This window comes from Pyxicephalus adspersus, chromosome 6 (assembly GCF_032062135.1).
Source record: "Pyxicephalus adspersus chromosome 6, UCB_Pads_2.0, whole genome shotgun sequence".
Classification (NCBI taxonomy): Eukaryota; Metazoa; Chordata; class Amphibia; order Anura; family Pyxicephalidae; genus Pyxicephalus; species Pyxicephalus adspersus.
In genome coordinates, this window is record NC_092863.1 from 49,482,736 (window position 1) to 49,507,373 (window position 24,638).

At 36.6% G+C, this 24,638-nt stretch overlaps 1 protein-coding gene across 1 annotated transcript in view; it reads right to left on the reverse strand.

The window, feature by feature from the left end:
* The window catches only part of ULK1 (unc-51 like autophagy activating kinase 1), a 64,517-nt gene that overhangs the window by 32,110 nt on the left and 7,769 nt on the right, over nucleotides 1-24,638 (reverse strand). The window contains exons 4-8 of the mRNA XM_072415717.1: nucleotides 13,902-13,934; nucleotides 13,181-13,217; nucleotides 7,880-8,053; nucleotides 4,325-4,398; nucleotides 1,636-1,737 (exon numbers count right to left, since the gene is read on the reverse strand). Coding sequence (XP_072271818.1) covers nucleotides 1,636-1,737; nucleotides 4,325-4,398; nucleotides 7,880-8,053; nucleotides 13,181-13,217; nucleotides 13,902-13,934 — 420 coding nt within the window. The remainder of the gene's footprint in view (nucleotides 1-1,635; nucleotides 1,738-4,324; nucleotides 4,399-7,879; nucleotides 8,054-13,180; nucleotides 13,218-13,901; nucleotides 13,935-24,638) is intronic.

Sequence of the window (24,638 nt, forward strand, 5' to 3'; positions counted from 1 at the left end):
TTCAAACATTACAGAAAAGTGGATGAATGGGGTAGACTCTGCGGGGATATAACAGCTTAACAGCTCTACAAACCTAGTAAGCAGCTGTTAAACCAGCAATGGGTACAGGTTGGATCAAGGGTCCCAATCAACTCCTTACATTCAGACAAAAAAAAAAAAAATGACAAGCTGCACTGTGTAAAAATGAGTTCAGGTCAAAGCTTTATCGGTCTCTGGTGAACAAAGCAAGTAACAGGCACATTATTTTGTGAATGAAACTACTCTGTTGCTGGTTATAGACCAGAGGATCGTCTTCTGTAATGGACAATCACAAAGCTGGTCACCTTAACATGCAATAAAGGCACCTGTAAAGTCTTAATCCAGTAGCAATGCAATGCCTAAAGCCCCATAAAGTAAGCAAAATACTTCCCAAAATGATCCAAATCCATAATTTGTGTCTCATATATTCCCCCTAAGACACTGCAGTTCAGTGGGATGGTCTTGGCAACAGAAGCACCGCAGTCAATGCAGAAAGCAGTGGCCAGGGATAGATATGGACAGGTGCTGATTGACAAGCTTTACATTTGTGAATGAGTAGCGACAATGCGGATAATCACACACTACAACATTTTTTTCATACTACATGAGTGGAAATTTCGCTCTGAATTTAGTAGCAGTGCAGCACTCTTGCCACATTATTAGATGATTTATTGTACAATGCTCCCTAATATGTTGGCGCTATATGAATCCTGTTTATTATTATTTATTATAAATTTATATTTTTTAAATTTATAATTTAAATTTTATATTATAAATTTATTATAAATTTATTATTATTTATTATTATAATTATTAATAATGAAGCTACAGTAAATGGCCTTCACTGGGAGAATCAATGGGTATTTGTGGGACATTAAAAGGAGACTGAGAGAAAACTTTAAGTGCAAATTACCTTAAAATAGGGAGGCCTAGGTTCTAGGGGGACTACTGACAGATGTGCGTATAAAGATATATAAATGCCTATATATGTACTGTGTGCGATGAGTTTTCCAAAGCATACAGAACACTTTATAATCACCAATTATAAAATTTACTGAACATTATTTACACTTGAATATTTTGTGGCTACATCATATCTTATTAAAATTTCCAGACGTGTTTAATATTTGTATTTTATTTGCTCACTAAGCAACATAGTTTAGACACTTCCATAACAAGCAACACAAATACTTTTTTCAGTTATTCGCTGTCTGATATCTTACCACCCGATGTTCAGGACACTAGTACCAATGCCAAATCTGATGGGGACACGAGACACAAGTGTGTCTTGTTACGCATACAGGAGTCAGCTTTCCTCACTGATGAATACTACTTACAGGTGCTGACATACAAGTCTTTTATTACCTTGTTCATGAGCTCCATGAAGGTCTACACTCATCTGAAAAGTGTTAACAAGGGGTTGATTGCTTCTAAAGGTCATTATGTGGGCATTATAAAGGCGATTCCATAATTAGAGTAATTAGAATGATTTTGTTTTAGGGCCAAAAAACAAAACAAAAAACAAATGTTGCACAATGAAAGTTATCAATTTAAAACATAGAATGCATTTCATTGTTCACTAAACAACCATGGATGTATGAGCTAGATGAAACCTACCTGAAAAGGAGCCTTGCCAGTCAAACATTGATAGATGATGGTACCAATGCTCCACAAGTCAGCTTTGGCATCATAGTGCTGGGACATAATAACCTCAGGCGCCTTGTAAAAAAAAAAAAAGAAGTTTCTTGATTGGCTGTTTTATTTGATGCAATAGCAACAAATTAACTGTAGTGCCCACTAAGAAACAGACATAAAACTACAAGAACAGCATCCATAATCCATATGTCTGTGATTTGTATTTGTGTATGCTGTTTGTTATGCAGAAACAATGGCAATTCTCTGTAAAGCTACATACAGATATTAGAGAAGAGGTATTAGGAACGAATGATTCCTGACTACGACCATTCTCACCGAACAATTTTACAATATACAATTTCATATCCATGCCAACACTATGTTCTTAGACAAAGCAGGGCACTGCTGTACTGACTACAAATGAGATTGTGAAGATGTAAGTGTGGTTATGTCAACTGACTACTTTCCGTGTATGCATGTTTCTGTGACACAATTGTTCGCTGTATAGCAGCATCTGCACAAGTGTTTGCAGATGAACGGCAATCACCCAACTAATATCCTACATGTTGGCACCCAAGGACTATGTTTGCCAGCAATTGAATAAATGATTATCTAATGATGGATCAGAAATCTTGAATTCTGAACATTTAGCTAAAGTCTGCACGGACCTTAACAAGGCCACAGACATGAAAAGGAGGGTTTAATTGTTCAGCAAATTTTCAATTAAACATGCAAAAGGTATAACATAACTTAATTACCGTACATATTCCTTGGTTTTTTGTTAATACCAATGTATTTTTAACCTCCATTCCTTACCTCCATTTGTAATCCAAGGTAATTAAAAGCTCAAAGATATCAGGATAATAATAGAAAATTCCACCCAACATCCAGCTGGTTTTCAAGTAATATTTAGTTCACCAACTTCAGACTAACTTATAAATTTATTTTTTAACCAGAATCATTTTTCAGGAAAGATATGATTTTATATTGTAGGCGGATGAGAAAAATGTAGCAGAATATCATTATATACACCATTTTGTGGTTCCTATTTACAATGAGAGAACATAAATTGTGTTACTGCTTATTTTGTGATTCGGATCTATATTGATTCAGATATATCGGAGAAGTCATGTTTTCCCTAAGAAGGCAAGCTTTCTAAAGTTTCTATTTTTGTACAGTGCAGTTAGAAAAAAAAACCTACAGAAATGATCCACAGTTTTACAAACCCTGTTCTCTGAATAGGAGAGCTACTTAGGATTCAGTATGTGTATTGTGCAGATGTTTAGGCAAAGTGGAGAGAAACATGTTGTATAAATAAATGCCCAATGTCTGAATTTGCCTTGAAGGCTGGCTCAGGAGCTAGACAGGACCAGACTGACAGTGATAGCTTCCAGGATATAAGAATTCAGATTGTTGGGCACATGCCAACTGCTTACTTTACACATAGGTGCCCAACTGCCAGCAGTCAAGCAACACAATTCTCCCTGACAGATGTGACTGTTCCTATCCTCCCAGGCACATGCAGTGGAATGTTAAAAAGCCATCTCATTTGCACTCTGACCCTCCATGAAGTTAAGTCAGGGTAGATAAAACAATGCTGACACATCTTTTAAAGTCTTCATCAAATTCAAATAGTGAGATCTTTCTATTCAATTGCTCTTTTAATTCTGCTTGCATGGCTATAGCCTAACCTGCTGTAATGTTTCAACTTTGTTTTACTGCAGATGCTAATATTTATGTTCAGAAAATAAAATGGAAAAGAGACATAGTTAATCTTTCACACAATAGTTTATGAGGACTAAAATCACTTTAAGTCACTGTACAAAGGTAATTCATTATTACAGGCAACAATAGAACATTGTTCTATTATTAATTTTCTATTGTTATAGCTGAGACAAATGCGTGAGCAAATATTACATGTTCTAACATAACAATTACAGCTCCACTTAGTTATATTACATAGGAATAAAGGGTGGTAACAGAGATTTTTTAATCTGACTTCATTACTTTTTGTTGTCATAAAATATGGTTAATATTGTTGCAGTGTGAATTCTTGTAAATAATTGTCTGCATCTGTAAAATGAATGATGGTGTAAATTGCAAATTGCAATAAAAATGTGTACACATACAATCTTTTTAAAAGCGGAGTTACAAACCTTGGCAATTTAAATGGAGTATATGATGTAGGAGGATACTCTCAGTAAAAACCACGTTAGATTAGTCAGAAATTAAAACGATATGCAAATCGTAGCCTTTTGTTCAAAAGTTGAACCTTTTGTAACCCATCTCGCCTCCCAAGTCTCCATATCGGTAAGTTAGGCTACACGTTATGTGAAGGAATCAGAATGGGATGGCGTTGGAAGAAAGGGCCAGGCCAAAGTTTAAATCAAAGCTGAGGTTAACATATAACAATACCTCCAAATCTACTTATCGCACTGACATGTAGTTTGCCCAGAAGATGACCTCTGCTTAGGCAGGTTTGCCACAGCTAAAATTTCCCTTCTGTCCAAATATAGCAATAGTCCAAAATGTGATCACAATCACTGTCATGAGGTGATCATTTTTGCACATCAAATTTCAAGTTGCCTTTGTTAATTTCCCCTGTTTATAGTCACTGCAACTTTTTTTTTTATTCTGCAGCCAAATAAAAAAATAAGAGAAAGATTTTTACCATGTACATGGGAGATCCACACAGAGTTGCAGCCATCATGTTATTCTGCAGGTATCTTGCAAATCCAAAATCAGCTGTGGACAAAAAACGGAGTTCATGAAGAATATCCTACTTCAGATCAATTGGAAGACAATTTGTTATTAATATATTATGTATAACTGAGCTAAACTATATAGCTAACTAGCCCAATAATAACTAAATAACCTTTTATTACATAGATTACCATCATCCAAATTAGAACATACAAGCTTAATGTGTCTATGCTATGCTATGCTAAACACCCCAAGGCACAGAAGAACAAAGGGTGGGAATATTCAGATTTTCTGCTGGCGATCAAAAATTGCCCTGTTTGGTAGAAACAGTCCCTTAGTCTGAAAGAAAATTAAGACTTCTGGGAATGTTGATTTCCTGGGTCCTCAACTCCTTTCTATTACAAGAGACTGTATGGATATGTGAGTGGGAGGAATCAGTCGGTGATGCAGGGGACTCAGGGGATTGACAGTCCTTGAAGCGGTTTCCTAGCAGACTTCAAGGGACTATTTCTACACAAGAAAGCAGTGTTCAACAAAGTGTGTGGTCAGAAAGGTTAAGTACTCACAGACTTATATACCACATCAATAATCTTAGGCTACGTACACACGTCAGATGATTCTCGTCCCATTATTGCTTCAGGGCTGGTAATGGGCGAGACTCTTACTTGTGTACAGGGGCCATTCGAAGTCAGAATATATCCAGGAATGAGGAACGATTGTAATCCAAGTGAATAGGAGAGAGCACAGTGGGGTGCTGCTCCCTTGTTCTCTCCTCCTCTCTTCATAGAGCAGAACAGCTCTGTATGTACAGGGCTCATTCATACATCTTTTCAGTCTTTTGTCGTTGGAAAGGATCATGCAAGTTCCTTTTCAATGACAAAATTCTTACGTGTTTACACAGCCTTAGTGCTATGGTTACTGAAAGCATTCAAGAACAAAAATATACATTAAATAAGCACCAATAATCAGTGAGATATAAAACTAGATTCATGTAAACATCGTAGCCCTATTTAATACTCAGTATGAAAATAATGTACACACATCGGATGATTATGGCTCGAGATTAAAGATTATGCTCGTCTCAGGCAAGAATCTGATGTGTATAGCAGTCGCCCAATGACGTCAGAAAGGATCAATGGATGACCGATCCAGAATAAACGCTAAATAAGTGCACAGCAGTAATTCTAAATTGGTTGTTCAATAATCCTCCAGGACAGACTAATGAATGCTGTAGGGGGATAGCTATACATGTCAGATATTTGCTTGAGAGGAGCACAGCCATTCTTCTTGGGCGACAATTTGAGTTGTTTACAAAGCCTTAGAAGTGTGGCACAAAGCAACAATGAAACAAATAATATGTTCTATGCTAATTACAGATTAGATTAGAAAATATTACTTGTGAACCAATATGACTCATACGTGATACATTCTGTGCACTAGGACCCGACCATGTCCACAACTTAAAGCACATCTAATTTTTTTATTTAATGGTGACTCCATGATTTGTTTGAGCAGAAGAGAAAGCAAACCACAAAAAAGAGATCTGACACACTTGTAGCACAAGCTTCCCTCCTGACAGACAAGAATAAGAACTGATATTAGAATCATATTAATGACAAAAGTTGAACATGGTCACAGCATGATCACTGCACTGTGTCAACACTGCTACATGGATGAAGAACAACTGGGTGCCATTTATTTGAAAACCATTACAAAATCTAACAAAAAGCAAACAAAGCACACAAGAGGATACCAGTTTCAAGAACTGAGCTCTACAAATGTATGATATTTTACTAAACCCAGCTCTAAAAACCAAATGAAAGCATTAGGTAACACAAATAAACTAAATGAATTTACAGAAATGAGAAGTGTGTCAGGTTGCCCAACCTGTTTACTGCAGCTTGTCAAGCAACTACAGAAATTACACATTATAAAACTTACTTAATGCTGACCTCTAGGCAGATAGATAATTATTTCTTCAAACTATTTATATCAGATATGTAAAATGCTACTAATTACCTTACTTTGTCTTAAAAAAATACTCTTGTAATCTGTGGGAGATTGCAAACTAGAGCTAGGAGATAACCAGGATCTCTATGATAAACTCATAAATCTGCTGCTGCTCTTTCACTGTCCAGTCAGCAGCTTTAGGTGTGTTAAACAAGCTGTGTAGTCAAGAATAAGATAATGCCTGGATCACAAACCTATGTGTAAAGAGACTTATAAATTCTTTTCATAGATAAAACAGTCATCATATACTTATTCCAACTGTGTATTTATTGCCTTGCAAAAAGTTAAGTTGTATGAAACACACAGGAAAGTAGAAGTGATGCAAACAATTTGGGCAACACTACCATTTCCCATATAACAGCCCTAAAGCTGAGCTTTGTTTGTAATTATACTGGAGATCTTTAAAAATAATAATAATAATAAAAAAATAATAAAGTTGAGTCTTTAAAAAATAAGGTTATTGGCATTTAAAGTCAGTGGACAATCTAATATCTACTGAATAATGGCCAGACAATAAATGGTTAAAAGGACACAAGAATAAACAATAGCATCAGGAAAAGTGCTGACAAAAAACTATAAGTCAGCTCTGAGTTTTGTCCAGAATGCCTATCCAAGGCAAGCACAGTCACCCATATATAGAGTTGATGTTGATTCTAGAAGGTGATATGGCTAGAGATACTTGGAGCACAATACAATCCAAACCTTCTATCCATAGTACATATCTAAAAAAGAAACATATTTCTGAATTAGCTACTTAAACTATAAATAACGAGATAAAATACTTGGCTACAAGGCGCCAGGAAAGGGAGTTGAAACAAAGCCAGGATAACAGTGAGTGAGGAACCTAAAAAAGCATGCAATATATACTCTACAAGATTTATGTTAGACAATAAGCAGGTCCTACAAAAACGGTACAGACTCTACAGAGAACAGACTATACAATAAAAGATTTACTACTACTTAAATCTAATGAATGTCAAATCAAAAAAAAAATCAAAATCAAAATTGTCAAATCAAAAAAAAAAAAACATGATTCTATGAAAAAAATTTGGTTTTATATAAACAGTTTTGGGATCTATTTATAAATTTATAAATGTTTTAAAACATTTTTTTTTCATTGATTTAATAAGAAAAACACATAAATCTTATGTAAAAGAGATTTCAAACCTGCCTCATTTTAGGGGAAGATTGATTGGAGAGATAAACATATACTATTATAACTATTATAAATATAACTATTTCCCCAATCAAAGAATTAAAAAAAGGCCATGTAGACCAGTAAAACATTTCATTACAAACTCCAGGTGCCATACAGATTTAAATACTGAATTACGCTCACTTTTTGCCACCATTTTCAATAGGGTACTTGGTGTTGCTGCACATAGTCACTGAACAGCTCTAGCAAATCAGCCAAATTTGTAAAGTGATTACTTACTAAACAATTCCTATTCTTGATGAGAATTAACTGCTATACAAAGGCAGCATATAAAGTATGAATATAGGCATGTCTCACCTATCTTTATGCGGATATTGTTGGGATTGGATCTACGTCCTCCAGTACATGAAAGAAGAATGTTCTGGGGCTTCAGGTCTCGGTGAATAATTCCCTTGCTGTGCAGCATTTTCATAGCTCCCGCAATTTGCTGAAGAAATAGTCGAATGGTGTCTTCGCTCAAAGTACGCATTACTGAAAGGCAAAAAATTGATTACATCCTGGCCCCAAGGTGATTTCAAATGGAAATGTTCTACAAATTGCATTAATGCAGTAATAATACAATAAAAGAGCTTCAGCACATTTTTTTTTTTAAATATAAGCATTATAAGTAAAAACATATAATTACATACTAGTATGCACTTGCAAACCTATTTTGTTCATTTAGCTGTGCAGTCAGTCCATTGAGGAAACAACCAAACTCACAAGAAAAAAAAACACTGACAACAGTGATCATCATAGACTCATTTTTGTTTTTTATAGTGTCAAAAGTCTGACTTTCAAAATAATATCAATATGTTCTAGCAGCATTTATTTCTTTAGATTTTTCCTAATGAATACACTGACCTAAGGTGGCTGACACTAAGATAAATACATCCATCTTAGCAGTCTGGTTCTGCCAATGCTTTCAAATACAGAATAAACATACACTTACCTGTATGGTCAGTACCCATATAGGATAGGTAAGTGCACAGAACCTGTCAATGTAAACTGCTGACCAATTGTATTGGTAACTGACCTTCATAATATGCATATTACAATATGTTTATATCATACAAGTAAATGGAACTTGTATGCACAAACTAAATCCCAATCAACAGCATCAGCCGGAAAGCGACGGCTCCAAATCTACATAAATTTAGCCCAAAAAGAAAAGGCCTTACTTAAAGTGTTTGTAATTGCCTCAACAAAAAATGTAGCATACGTAGATCTGATGTCTGACATTCAATGATATTGATGTTCATCATTGTGCTGTATCGAGTTGCTAAATGACCAACCGCTTATGACTGCCATAGTTTCTAATAGGAAGGACACAGTCAGGTGCTCGTTCTTACCCTTCCCCTCTTCAAAGAACAGAAAAGTGCTATCTTTAATTTCCTAATTCATTCTACTGTGGCTGAAAAAGAACTAAAGATTGTTTTAGTGACAATAAATGCATGCCTGTATGTATGGGGTCTTTACATGAAAGGTTTCTCCCTCCTACTTTTATACGCTGTACACAAGTGGAAAATGCATGTCATTGTTTTTTTTATCTGGAATTCAACATTTAAACAATGCAGAACAGGGCAGGCCAATTTACAAGACACAAATGAACATAACACAAAACAGTAGCGTTTTCCATATAAAATATACAAAGGCTTCAAACAGAACTATGTAATTCAGCTGCTCTGTTGCTCTGCCAGTTCTACATGGCTGACAGTAGCTTAAAAAAAGCTCTATGTCTTGCCAATACACTGAACAGAAGGCTGGAGGTTTTTTAAATGCTTATGAAAATACAGTCTGTGTTGTAACAACGTTTCAGAAAAACACAGGAAATCAAGGGTTAGACTTCCAAGCAAGCGTGGGAATGTTCTGAGTTGACGGAGAAGTCTGTGGGGGACTATGAAATATTAATGCACCAGTGATTAACATTTTATATATGTGAGGACTATTACACAAGAGACAATTATACAAGAGACCGTCCTTCATAAAATTTACCATGCCAAACTTGATATTCCCCTTTTACAGATTTAAATAGTTTGTACCCTTCGGATCTGGTGTAGTCAAGACACTTAAGAAATCAGGAATATGAGACCAAGAAAGAGACAAAAAGCTAGTCACTGGTATTGTCTGCAGCTGATCATTCCCTATTACAGAGTCACAATGCCTTGTTCTGCAGATCTATGAAGCGGTTAGCCTGTAGATGTCTACGTATTCTCATATACTAGGAGACTTTCTGCACAACACTTCTAATTTTTTTTCTAAAAACACAGCACTTTTATATGGAGTCCCACACAATACAATAATATTGTGAAATATTTAGGTTAACCAACAACTGTGTGGTCAGCAGATCTACTTGGTTGTATGGATCATGTAGGTGGACCCATCCCATACAAATAAGAGGTGAGTAAATATTAAAAGAATTGTATAGACTGCATTATTCTCCGCTGGCATCTATAGGTATACTTTCTATATATTACTTTGTCAGTATCTTGCACTCATGGAATACTGCAATGCCTTTAGTGAGAAAAAGCTAGGACAGTCAATTTCTATATCACTGTTCTGTCCTTGCACTCTGTTTATTATTATTAGCCAGTATTTATATAGCGCCAACATATTACGCAGCACTTCACTACAAAGTCCACTGTCATATCACTAATTGTCCTTTAAAGGGGCTCACACTCTAACATCCCCACCATAGTCTCATTAACACAGTCTAAGGGCTTTTTTTTTTTTTTTAGGGAAAGCATTAAGCATTAACATAAATGAATGTTATTTTATTTGTGATATGGAAGGAAACCAGAGTAGCCTGGAAACTGGTGCAGACACAGGAGAACATACAAACTCCATGCAGATAGAGTCATTAACCACTGAGCCAACTATGCTGCCCTTGCACTGATCTGCTCAGCAAAAGGAAAATGGAGAGGGTACTGATAAAACATGTATGAAAGGCCCCTGGAAAGCCAGCACTTTGACATACACTGAAAAAACGAATTACGCGCTAAGCATATTTAGCATGTAAATGATGCTTTTGAAAAACCTGATACATTTGAAATGCCTAATGCAAAGATACTAGCAAGCTACAATATATTAAGGCTGTCATTGGCTTTGACATATTGACCTAAAACCTGAATTAGGAAAACGGAGTGATCTAAAATGTATTAAAGCCATCGAATCAGCATTTTTAGGAGGAATCAGCAAAGGCAGCCTGCATAATAACTCAGCACAGATTCCCCTTAACTTCTCAAGTCAAGACATCTCCCAACACTTATAGCATTCTTACTCCATGTAATGTATAAAATCAGCAAAGGAACTCCCTGGGGAAGTAATAAGCCAAGTACTTATCATTGCTCTTCACAGTATTCAGTAATAAAGTAGTTTATCTGCTCCCAAGATACTGTTCTGCCAGAAGTGCTAGTAAGTAACTATATCTCTTTGTTTATTTGTGTGGAGTGAGGCTGTGACCAAACCATTCTCCCAGAAGCGGGGCTGTTTGTTTAGACTTTTTCTTCTCCTCTCACTGGCACGGGGTCCGTTTCACAGGGACGGCGCATGCTGCCTAGCCAGGTCAAGCCCAGGTCTGACGTGTAGTAATATTCCAAGATCTGTTCTAGGAAAGTAAACATGATGCTTGTATGGCATGGCAAGTCATAAAAGCTCTCACCAAAACCACATTTCTGGAGCAGAAAAGTTCAACAAGTTCCCAGAGATCCTAGAAAGGGACTGGTAAATATAATTTGACTACTCATTCTTCAGACTTCACCCAACCGACATTAATAATAAAAATCCTAGTACAGTGCCTTAGCCAATCTATTGATCAGAGTATTGACTACCGTTCTCTCCAAGTAGTAGGAGTCCAATAAGACTCTCAGCATATACAAATGTAATTAAAGTATTAATTCTCCAAAAAAAAAAATAATAATACAGGTAAAAAAGACACACTGAGAAGCAAGAAAAAAAGATTATCTCTTACTCATTCCATACTACTAGGTCAGACCTTTGACTTTCTAGATAAGCAAGACCGGTACTATTGGACATTTAGGTGCTTTACCAATTCACCAACTTCAAGATTCTCTTTTACTGGTATACGTGCCAACCAATCTGGCAACCATAAATGAACATTAATTACTCCAATGATTTTGTGATTTTAAAGCTATGTTTAGTGTTTAATATTTGCTAGCTTGGTTGTTATCCGAGCTGGATTTCAAACACGTTTGCCTTTGTTCATCTCCATGAAACAGGAATGGGGAGATTAGTAGTTTACAGAAGATAGATAAAATAGTCTTAAGCCGAATACACACTTGCAATTCTAGTCATTGGAAAGGATCTTTCACAATCCTTTCCAACGACTAAGCACTCCACAATGCATGAACGATGATGTACATACAGCACGGTTCTGCTGTATGCAGAGGGGAGGGGGAGAGCGACGGAGCAGCACCCCGCTGTGAGCTCTCCCCCTTCCCTTGCATTACGATCGTTCGTTGTTCATCGTCCATGGATCTGCCAGGACGGTTGTTCGGACGATGAACAACGCGTGCTGTACACACTTCAGATTCTTGCCGGATATCAGCCCTGAGCCAATTACCGGGCAAGAATCATTGGAACTGTGAACGTAGCTTTACACTTGCAATTTAACTCACTGGAAATAACAAAGGCATTGCTTTTATAGCAGGAGTAACATGTACAATGGTTTCAGCCAAAAAAAATTAAACAAATGCAGCTCCACTCCGCAGCTGCAATAAACTCCATTCAGAATTTAGTTATCCTTTCAGGGATTCTGAATCCCCACAAAAAGCCCTCTTAAAATAGAAGAAGGAAGAAGGTGGTGGTGCCATGTGGAAGAACAGGAAAAGGTGAGTGGCCATTTTGATTGCCCAGGCAGATATGATGTAATTTTTTCCCAGCACGCCTAGGGGAAGCCAATTTGCCAGGTATCCTGAAAACCAAAGCTTTTGACAGATGCCCAGAGTGATCAGGCAGGTAGGAGGGATTATTGCAGATGGTACATCTCCTGTCCCTTTCTGTAATAATGACCCGCCAGATCCTTAGTTCCACTTTAAACCTACATTACATTACAATTACAATAATTGTTTGCCCTCATGTAGTGTTTTATCAAAGGTACTGCAGACATAAAAAAAAGGAAATTTATCTGAATTGTTTTGTCAGGCTAAACACAGATTTACATAATGAATTACTATGACGTCCTATTTTACTCCAATATAAGACAAAGGCCAAGCATGAAATAAACAAGGCAGCTTCCAAAAACAAAAAAATGGACCAGACACAAACAGGCATTACTGTAATAAAATCCCTTTTTTGTATATGAAGAAAAATGTCAACTATCCCACCCGCTAAATGCCAAAGTATATCATTACCGGATCTAAGCCTGTGGTAGGCATGTTTTTCATTTTATGATCTTTTATTACTTCTACACAACATGCTGGAACAAGCCTACAATAAATAAATAGTTCACTCTTATAATCTAGTTGTTTTTTTATTTCTTCACAACCCTGCCGAAAACCCTGTTATCTTTGTAACTTTACTTTATGCTTTAGGTCTTTGAGGTCATTTTTACAAGTGTTGTTATTGCTAAACTGTCATATAAAATAAATGTGCACTTACTGTGGAGGTAATCAGCCAGGTCTCCGCCATTGCAATACTAAAAAGCAAAACAAAGGAAGAAGTTAAAACATCTATAATTTTAAAGTGAAAAAAATATTTCTGCATATACAAGTGCACACACTTATATTCATTAGGATATATGTACATGTTTCTGTGGGCTCAACATTATAGCCAGTGTGTCAGTCTTTTGTGTGCTGAATCAGGTTTGCATATCCTTACAATTTATTGAAAGTGCAAAACTTGTGTGAAGCAGGTCCAATGGAGGTCAACTCTTCCATAGACAGAGAACCAAGGCCCATCAACACAGCACAAAAATGTAATGCTTAATAATAGGTTAGTTCCTAACATAAAAACAGCACAATTCTCAGTCTGAATATTTAATGGATAAGCTAAGCTATTTGTTTGGTGTGGAAAATTTTCTGTTGAAGTGTTTGGATCTACATGTACCAAGAGAAGTCTCCTCCTTTACATGTATACATGTAGTAAGCAACTTTAAAGCAACTTTATTTTTCGGTGGTAATTTCATAAATAAGGCCAGACTGTTACAAAAAAAAGTGGGAAAATACACTAAAAAACATTTCTGCATCCAAAAAAACAAAAAACTTCTAAAGTAATTCCCTATTCTACCCTACTTTTTCAATAGTGTCTGGTTGGTGTAGCAGATAGAAGGAAGCACAGGACTAAATAATACGTTTAAAAAAAAATAAAAAAGAAAACTCACCTCCATGACCAGAAAAACTGAACTGGCCAATTCCTGGAAAGAAGAACAAGACAGTTAATAATAATACTAAGGAGAAATAAACACATGGCAGTAAATGCTGGCAGTTTGGCAGTGTCAGTCATTCAATAGATAAGTGAAGACTGCACCTGCTCCTAGTATATAACATTGGTTTATCCACACAAAGGGCTTTTCTTCGGACACTTACAAAATCAGACAAAAACTTGCATTATCTAAGGTCTCCGTGCAAATCAGATGCAAATGAAGGAGTGCAAATTTACACCTGTCATTTTTAAACTTTGCACATGATCAGTTTAATAACAGTTACCCCTAGGACAAATGACTATTAATATATAGTTCGGTATAATAAAGATATGTCGATAAATTAATATATAGTTTGATTTCCAGACATTCATAAAGAACATACAGTTCAGCAAATATCCCCCAGCCTGCCCTGGCTGCAGGATGATCAGAATTTCTATGTTTAATGACACTGGGACAGTGAAAGAATAGTAAATTATTTTACTTGTTTATTTGTTTAGTTAATAAGTATTCAGTAGCCTAGGGGAGAGCCACAAGAATTCTTTACCAACTACATTTATCATTTCAAAACATTTGAGCCTACTTTTATTGCCAAAATACAATATACTAAACTTGTATTTGAAAGCTGTTGTTGCTATGAGCAAAGTTCACATTCTTTCAGTGTAAAGCAGAGGTAAGTGACTAATTGGGTAGCACCAAGACAAACGTGTAACAAACTGAAAACCTGGGCAGAACTGATAAGACAATAAATATTATTGCAGTGCAGACAGGAATATCAACAGATACAAAAGACAACACAGCCTAAATTCTTTTGTTGGGTGTACTCCCTCCCCATTACATGACAAGAACTGAAGAGTTGTTTAACAATCATTTTTTTCCAGGCAGTTACCACTCTAGTTACATTTCCTGTCCTACAAACTTAACATCTACATTCCAATTTGATATACAGTATTTTATTTTTAGACTGTCCCTTATTTGTTCACTTTATGTTATTAGAGATTAGTCTATGTTAATTAGAGATTAAATATTTTACCATAGGTAAAATATACTTATTTATGTTATTTAAAGTATAATAAATTAGGTAACTTAATCTGAATTTATTTGTATACATTCCTGACAAACAGAAAAAGAGTTGGAAACAAGCCATCGCTGACCTCTCTAGCAGCACGTAGAATGAAGTAACTTCTCAATAGATCACAATACTCTTAGGCTACGTACAAACGTCAGATGAGTCTCGTCCGATAATCACTTCAGGGATGGTAACAGATGAGAATCTGGAGTGTGTACAGCGCTATTCCAATGTCGTTCATTGATAATGAACAACAAACGATGAACAATCCTATTACGAGAGAAGGGGAGGAGAGCGCAGCGAGGTGCCGCTCTGTCGTTCTCCCCCCTCCTCTCTCCATAGAGCCGAGCGCTGTTGTATGTACAGCGATCGTTCCGTCTTAGATCGTTAAGGATCCTTTCCAATGACAACTGTTGAACGTGCGTACGTAGCCTTACACACATACACACTCTTAGGCCATTTTCACACTGTGTTGTGTTAAGTCATTCCAATAAATAAAACAGGCTTCCAAACACATGAAATGCTCCAAAAAAAAGTCAACGTACAATGCAATAAAAGCATAGATGCCAGTTCATTAATGTGCTTTGTGGTGTGGATTGAGAATAAAGTTTCTTCAAAAAATGGAAATACTTATTAAAGAAAAGACTGCGGGGCCACAAAGATACATGGTAATAGGTGGCAGCACCTTATATGTTGGCTATAATATGTGGCCAATGTAATAGAGATGGAGCCCTGCTAAATACTATGCAGGGCGCATCACAACTACAATACAATTTCCAACTACAATTTTCTGTGTTAAAGCATACTACTGATGGACAACCGCACACACTTGAGTTTTAAATACTTTTCCTAGACCAGGAAAGCAAAGACAAACCCCTATGATGGAAAGGGGGCTTATACTGCATGAGCGGAATCCTCAATGCTTTCGGTAAAAGCAGAACACAGATATGCAGCATGCGAGGAAGTCAGCTACTAGAATGCATATTAGCTGCTCCCCCATTAAATGGTAAACTAACTACATTTTGTAATTGTATCAGCTTTTCAGTAAAAATTATTTCTATGCTTTTTTAATTATACCATATTTTTTTTATTGATGATATATTATATAACGCATGAATGAATGGCTTTTGGATCCAAGTTCATTTGAACCTATTGTAATTATGAACATAATATATAACGGTTGTATATAAACAAGAGATGGGTTGAGTAGATTGTGCCTCTATTCCCTGGTGGTTAATACCAAGAGGTGACAACAGGCATACGTGCACAATAAAACAGGCTCTCTTTGCTATTCTGCCTGGTAACAGGGAAGAGGAGGACTGATCCGAAGCCAGCTGCCTTGTGCAGATAAGAAGGCCACTGCAGGCCATCTGTTTATGTAAGGAACATGCAGGCCAGCTTTTCTTCCATTTAAATAGGAACAAAGGAGCAGGGCGATATTAGGACAAGTGCGGTCTGTCAGATTTCTCTATCTCATTTCCCTATCAATGTGCTAAAAACAGACGGACACAAGTACCTGCCAAGGGCATTTTGGTTGGAATGAAATGACAAAAAGCTCCAGCGCTTCTTATTATGCTTTGTGCTGTATCACAATTTGAAAACATTATGATGAAAGGGCTTTTGCATAGGACAAGACAGCTGCATGTAAGTTTAGTAAGGCAAGGAGGAAAACTTGTAAGACGGAGCAGTAAATCAGAAGTCATCTTTAACAGATTATACTTCAATAAATCAATATTGGATTGGCTAGTATAGGACTTTGTAGATCAGCCATGCTCCCCGAGGGCTCATTTGTACGATATTGTGGCATGTTTTATTGTATGTTGCAGCATTTAGGATTACCACAGTTCAATCAATTTAAAAAGGTCCCTATGAAGTAGAAATGCCCCCTGCTTTATATTTTTAAACCACATCCTGCAACACAAGAGCTTTGAGGAGGCATTCATAATATTTGGCAACAAAAATCATACAATGTGATGAAAGTTTAGCGGTAAAGAGTGTTACTGCAACAAAATATGTGTAAAAAGTCAATTTTCACCAGATTTCCTTTATCATGGACCAACAATCACAGTCATTTACATTTCCATTAGGTCACCCCCCTTCTGCATACGGTCAGGGATCATACAGTGATCAGATGATTAAATTATGACCTACATTGCACTGTTTCTTACAGTTTATAAAAAGTCCAAACACTTTCCTTCATTTTGAATAGATTAGGGATGGTTACACAATACAATAATAACACAATTATTAGTGCTCCTTACTATTTATGTGGTGCCCCCTTGGGGGTTTAACTTAGTTCCTGTACTGTACACACAACAAGAAGTAAAAGAAAATTCCATCAGACATGTTGCCAGTCTTCACTGGAAGATTCCCCATCCATTTCTGTTTGGGTGACAACTTTATATATTGGTTTTACTCTCACTTACAGTCTGAATGACAATGGCCATGAGGGCAAACAGAAAGGGTCACATAAAAAGAAATAGGCAACGGCCTACTCAATCCAATACTAAAAAAAATGGCTTCCAGTGCACTTCATAGATATCACATAAAAATGTAATTACAGAGTTGTGCAGAGGGTCATGTGTTAGTATATAAAGCATTTAAAGATAATCCCGTCCCTCTGGGTTAGGGGATGTTTACCACAAACCAATAAGCAGAATGAAGCCAATTAATTATCAGGGCTTAGCACAGACAAGAGACTGAGGTGATTATAGTCCTGCCACCTGTGACCTCATATTACCTATATTCTAAGCAGGACATCTGCTGGCCTTCACCAGCTCCAGTGGAGTGAAACAACACAGCTATTCACATTTCTTCATATGAAACAAAGACAATGTGTGAATAGGGGGATGACTTTCTGACCTCTATATTCACAAGTGAGATCCCCAGCCCCCTAATCTTTCACCAATACAATGGGATAACTGTAACTGGGTCTCTTAATCCTGGATCACAATCTAGTGCCATTTACCATGCAGTTCAATACCCATTCCTATGTCACTATAGTAAAAGTTTTAACATGCCAAAAAAACTAAAGGAGCCCCAGAACATACAGACAAAATTATTTTTTTTATTGGCATATTATCAACCAGAATTTATATAGTGCCAACATTTTACACAGCACTTTACAAAGTCCATTGCCATATCACTTGCTGTCCCTAATAGAAGCTCACAATATAATGTACATGAAAGGCATTTAAATTTAAATGTAAAGCAAAATTTAAATGTAAAAGCCTCACTTAGCCCTAAAGCTCAGAGGGCACATATCAATGACATGTTCATAAGAGTTTAGATTGGCCTGTGGGAAAGCAGGCTAAATTATGCAGGCAGCACCTTTGTGAATAGTTATAAGCACACATGCACAATGGAAGCCGTTATTATGCATCTGTTAAGGAATCTGGTAAACGGATATCATCAGTATATATGCCAGGATGTATGCATGTTGTGTAAAAGTAACAGAAATAATACAATAAAATATAAACCTACTTTTTTGATATACACCCAGGCATGTACCATCAGCTAGTATTGCAGACTGAGCTGGCATTTTTGGGAGACAAAAATGTCCTAAAGATTTATGTACAGAAAATGGTAGATATAGGGGGGAAAAAACGCCTTTTTGACATCTAATGCATAACTTTATCTGGTTGCATATATATATATATATATATATATATATATATATATATATATATATATGTAATCCTAGGTTACTGTTTACTTAAAATACTCTAAAATTATTCATTCTTGTATTGTTATTTCCACATTGTCCTTTCTAAAAATGCCAGATTTGTTACTAAAGACAACTGCAAGACTCACAACACATCAAATGGACAGAACTTTTAGTAGCTTTGGTGTGTTCTAACATCTAACATGCTACTTCTTACAAAACACAAAATTGTGAAAGGACGGCACCATATGTATAGCTCACGTCCGACTATGTAAAGCATGGTCATACTGGGACATAAATCAAGCTTGCTAATCTCCATGAAACAATAATACATACACACTGCCATCAGTGAAAACCTGAGCTTTAGCTTAGCTTTTCCGTACTAAGCAGTTTGACAAATAATAGTCTCTTAAAACCTGTGGTGACATTACTTGCCTTTCAGACCATTAATGTTTAGCTGAGGGCCTTTTTTTTTAATTTTTATTGTGGTGAGGGGTTAAAACCACTGTCAGATAATGGTTAAGCAGACAGCAATAAAAACAATACATTTCCTTTAACACCTGAAATAGATGAAAAAGGGGCAGTCAGTGTAAAATACCTTGACACATTAAACCCCAACATGAGTTGTTTTTCTACAAATCTGGGCCACTAATACAAGATTCTAAAAACATTCCCATATTTAGAAGAGTTGTCACTGGAAATGTTTATGGTATTTAGAATTCACCAACAGTAAATTAAAAAGGACATGACAAGCGGTGACTGTGCCCCAAAGAAAGCAAACAGTGGGCAAATTAATTACCAGAAATATCTTTGGATTTTCTGCAGCAAATCTTTTCCCCATCACAAATTGTGTCTCTGTTCAGGGGCAGCCATTGTTGTAGATGCAAGGCTTTATTTCCTATTGTCAGAGCTGACCCTACCCCCAAAACCTGGTGAGGATCAGACCTAGAAACAGTAGGAAAGCTGGGTAGGGGATTCTCACACTCCAGGTCCTCAGGAATAGTTTCCTCTCCGGAAAGCACAGCAGGGACATTTGTAAAGTTCAATAAAGTACAGAACTCTGTTGCTTTTTTTCAGGATGAATTCAGGAAAAGGGTTTTTTTTTTTTAAGGGTGTACAGTGTTCAACCCAGAATTATTTTTTAAACCGAGTGTGAAGAATTTGTAGGCGGGTGGCAGCCTCTGTATTGTGTGTGTGTGTGTGTGTGTCACTAACCACCCAAAAACAGCCGGGTGGTCACCGAAAAATGCCAGGTTGTGCACCTGTCTAAAAGGGTCCGGGGAGCACACTGGTGTAGCTTAGGCACGATTAACATTGTTAGATGTTTCCTAAAACACTTCTTAAGCTCAGGTTTATTTAAAATTCACGCTTTTATCATGAAGAAAATTAGAAAAAAAAAATGTAGATTTGGACTGAAAATGATTTGCATGTAACAGATGGCGCAGGTTTACAGCAAACAAAGCAAACACATGAGTTTGTGTTTATTTTTTGTTCACCATTTACTTTAGGATTGTATTTTTAGAAATGTTTTGTAGTTTTCCTGAGGATTAGCCTTACAGTTCTAACCTGAAGACCAAGCTAAGCAGGTATTATTAAATACTGCCTGCAGGCTACAGGCTGGCTCCTCCACTTTTGTGTTTGTCTGGTAGGACAATGGAGGTCGGAGGACAGCAGAGAAGTGACAAGCGCGCTTACATCTCCGGAACATAAACGTATGAACAGACAGAAGCTAACCCTCGGCCTATGTGCTCTGTTCATCTTTCCAGTTCTGACTGCTTGGACAGATAACAAACCCATGAACCCAAGAGTGTTGTATGATAAAAAGGCCTCTCCTCTCTGCAGTGTAATAAATACTTATTACAATAGCTATTTGGATAACCATTTTAGATTCCTAAGATTGAAAATGGGGAAAAGCATAAATTTTTTTTATTTGGAAGCTGGGAAAGGATTAGACTTTTAGACAAGATTTTATTGTTGTCCGATTTTTCAAAACCTTTATTTGAACTGGTAGAACATTTCACCAAAAAAAATATGGGAAATGGTAATTTGTAGTTGTTCCCAGAACAAGAGGTGAGGGGAAATCTTTAAAAGGGACACCTCTTATGGAGACAACTGTCAAAGAGGCGAATTCCTCTCAGTTTATGAGGTGGTTCATTAACTTTCTGTTATGTCACTAGGCCAGGAAGTAAAGAGATATTTCCCCAATGGTAACAAACCATACAAAAGTTAAACTGCCAGGGGTTTTGATTTTTCTTTGTTCATCTAAGGCTATTCATAAATTGGTAAAAAAAAAAGGAGGTGGTAACAACTTTTTACAATTCTTGAAGAGTTGAATTAGAGCGCATAGAGATTTTAACTTTTTAAACTTGCTTTTATCCTGTGCAACCTGCCTGTTCAATTGTTCCTATAACTATTATCCTGCTGCTGTTTTTTTTTATTACATTTCTATTTTGCAACCAATATTATTTAAACCTAATTTACAGTGAATTTGTAAATAGCTTCACAATGTTAAAAATTAGCAAAATTTTTATGTTTAAACTAACATAGTGATCTTAAGTAAAAACAGGCCCATAGCAGAAATATTGCATTGGTCCATTTGGGGTTTACATGTGTATACACAAGTGTTTAGAGTTTTCCCTTTTGCCAAGCACCATTTTATGCGTTTGGTTACTGAAGTCTTAAAAATGACAAGTTCTGTTCTTTGACAAGATGACACATTTTGTTCTTTTGTCTCGCTGTAATACAGGAGAAACTGGTGATCTGGCAAGCTAAGTTTTTAATAAATAGGATCTGCTCTGCCCAAGCATTTGTTGTGTCTGCTCTGATGTTTGATGTGAACACAGCTGACCTGAATCCTCCAGCTTGTCCTCATACAAACCCGCTCTTGGAAACACAATAAGGTTGCAGTCCTGTCAGTCAAGCTGCAAGGTAGCACCAGGACACAGGTACCAGGAGATTGTACAAAAACTCCATAATAATGCATTTATAATGTACAGGACATGCTTCATGGCACCTTTGTCATGGTTTTATATTTTTGCTGGTTGCACTATAGTATACACCGTGACATATTACTCAAACATTCCATGTTGACAGTTATAAAAAGTATGACATATCCTTAGGAGCTTTGCAATACAGAAGAGTTCAATGTTTTGTTTACATAATAACATTGCCGGGCTCTAAAGGAGATGAACTGAATGTTTCAGCATTGCGTTGTCATATACAAGCACTGACTGTATATTGGCAGAAGATTTTTCCACACTTCCTGGCGTAACTAGTGACAATGGGCATTTTGTTGTTTTTGTATACAAACTTTCTGTAGTGAGCTGCATTGCAAACCACACCAGTGTTACCACACTACTGTATACAGTAACAACATTAGGCAATATCAAGTAACATGAGCTGCAAGTCCATAAGCTCTGCTTGTAATAATTCCTTTGCTGTGTGTCCAGGCAAACCCCAACCATTCAGATGGTCCCTAAGGCACCCACATAGCCTTGTGGAATGTGGGGGATGTCTCTGCCTAAGCTTTCACTCAAAAGGCAAATGTAAAGAAACATGTTTACCAGCACATAATTCTGCCTGTTCTTGGCTTGTGATATCATGACACTAAACAGTATAACATGTCTAGCAAATTAGAATGTCTAAAACTGAACCCCTGAGTATATACTGATCTAGCAACAATATAATGCAGTTTCGTTAAGCTACGTACACAAAGCCGCGTGGCAGATTGATGAACGACCATTCAGGAATGACCACTGTGAATTCCTAATGAATGAGAGCATAGCGAGGTATTGCTTACTTATCCTCCTCCATGCCATCTCCATAGAACAGAACAGTGCTGTGTGTACAGAGCTCATTCGTTCATCTGTCATTGGAAACAATCACAAAAGATCATTTCTAGCGAAAATCATCTGGAATCTATAAAGGGCTTTACAGTGACTACAGAATGGTCCTTTCAAATCCCTTAACAGATAAAATTCTCACTCTGTTACCATTCTGGAATAAACATATGTTGACATATCTGTGTTATAAAAAGTACCTTGCTGTATTTTTGCAAGGAAGCGATGAATGTGTCTTCATATAAAACACATCAAACATTTATCTGAACTGCAAATACAATGAAAGACTCCAAACAGCCAAAAATGTGATTACAGGGAGGGAGGGAAAGAGGTAAGACCACCCTTAGATGACTGTAAAAGCCATTGGGGATGAAGTGGATCAATGAAATTCTTGATGTAGGTAGATGACATGCATTGATATATTGTTTGGTGTGGAGGAATAAGAGCCATTGCTACAATAATATATAATAAAGTAACCAAAGGCATAAGGAGTAGAATCCAACATGGATGGTTTGTGTCCAGATGTATTTAATTTATTACAGTGACCAATAAAGAAATCAAAGCATGTTGGAGGTCATCCAGGCATAGGAGATAAAAACCCAGGAAGGAATTCTGTACTCCAGGTATTGGTTGAGCAGCCATAAATTTACTGTTTCTTTGAATCTGCCTCTGATGAGTGAACTGTTATATGCATCTTTTATTACTAAACCATATGCTAACTATATCCAAAAGCCATTATCTATGAACTCTTTGCACTACAGCATTATAATCAGGGATAAGTGTCAAGACATGTGTGTGCTCTGGTGACAATCTCTCAATGGGTGTAGCCCAGGTTATTTACCTGCAGTAGGTGGAGGAAAGGGGTCACCCAGATATGATGTTTGTATCATATGTAACAGCTGGTAAAGGGAATAATATAGCATGTGCTATTTGTTTTATTTCACTGACAACTATAGTATGTTAGAAATCATTTTCTAACAGCCCATACCTTTGCTGGACAATATCATCGGCAGGCACCATTTGAATACACATTTAGACTAATGTTTTTTTTAGACAGGTGTCTGAAATGTTTATTCAGTACAATAGCAACAGTAATTCATTTCTCTTTAATAGTTCAGAAGTTTCGTGTTAAAATTGAACACAAATCAAAAGTTACTGTATAAGAATTGATCTGATGCTCAATACACTACAAAATAAGCCAGAGAAGTTCCATTTTCAAGAACATCCAATCCTTCAAAGTGGATTGAGAGCAAGTGAAATGAAATAGAAACTGGGTAATACTTGCTAGATTTGACCAGAATGTTTAAAAATTTCACTGAACAATCTAAGTGATGTGTATATGGTTCCCAACAAGCCAATTTGGTATTACATAGTAGCTTTAAACAATGCCACTTATAGAGAATATCAAAATTGTGACATTTTGAGCTGAACACAACAGCCGGATTTTGGTATTGCCCTAAGCCCATTTGAATATAATAACTTTAGTTAGGAAGCCTTATTACCAACAATCAGGTGTGGTAGGGGTGGCCTGGAGTTAGCAGCCCTAGAAGGTGGTCACAATTTACAGATAAGAAAGCCCCTATTTTTTCAGGCTCTCTACAGGAAAACAGAAAGGATGTACTGTTAAAGCTAAATCACAGTTTGGCCCACAGTTTTGCTTTATGGCTGCCTACAAACACCCAAACTTAAAATTGTTAAATCAGCAAATTGCGTTGCGCAAGGTGCCACCAGAAAAAAATGGATGATCTGACAGAACTAAACGTGTCTAGCTTTAATCTAAGTAATTGCTATGAGGCAGACATGACACTTGCAATCGGAATTCCTGAATATTATTATGAGTAATCATAAACTGGTAAAACACCCAAACCAAGCAGAAGCCAACTTTAAATCACCATATACATACACATGGATGCTTTTGGTCTTTTGACAGCAGTACATCATTGGCAAGATGTAAGCAAGACAAGAACAAAAAAATGTACCAACCAACCAAATGTCATATTTATCTTCCTACAGAATTGTCAAAAAACAATTGAGGATGGAAAAAAGTCAAGCAACATCTAGAGCAATTAAAAAATTAAAGCTTGGGGCTGAGAACACATTAATTATCAAAACAATAACTAAACAAG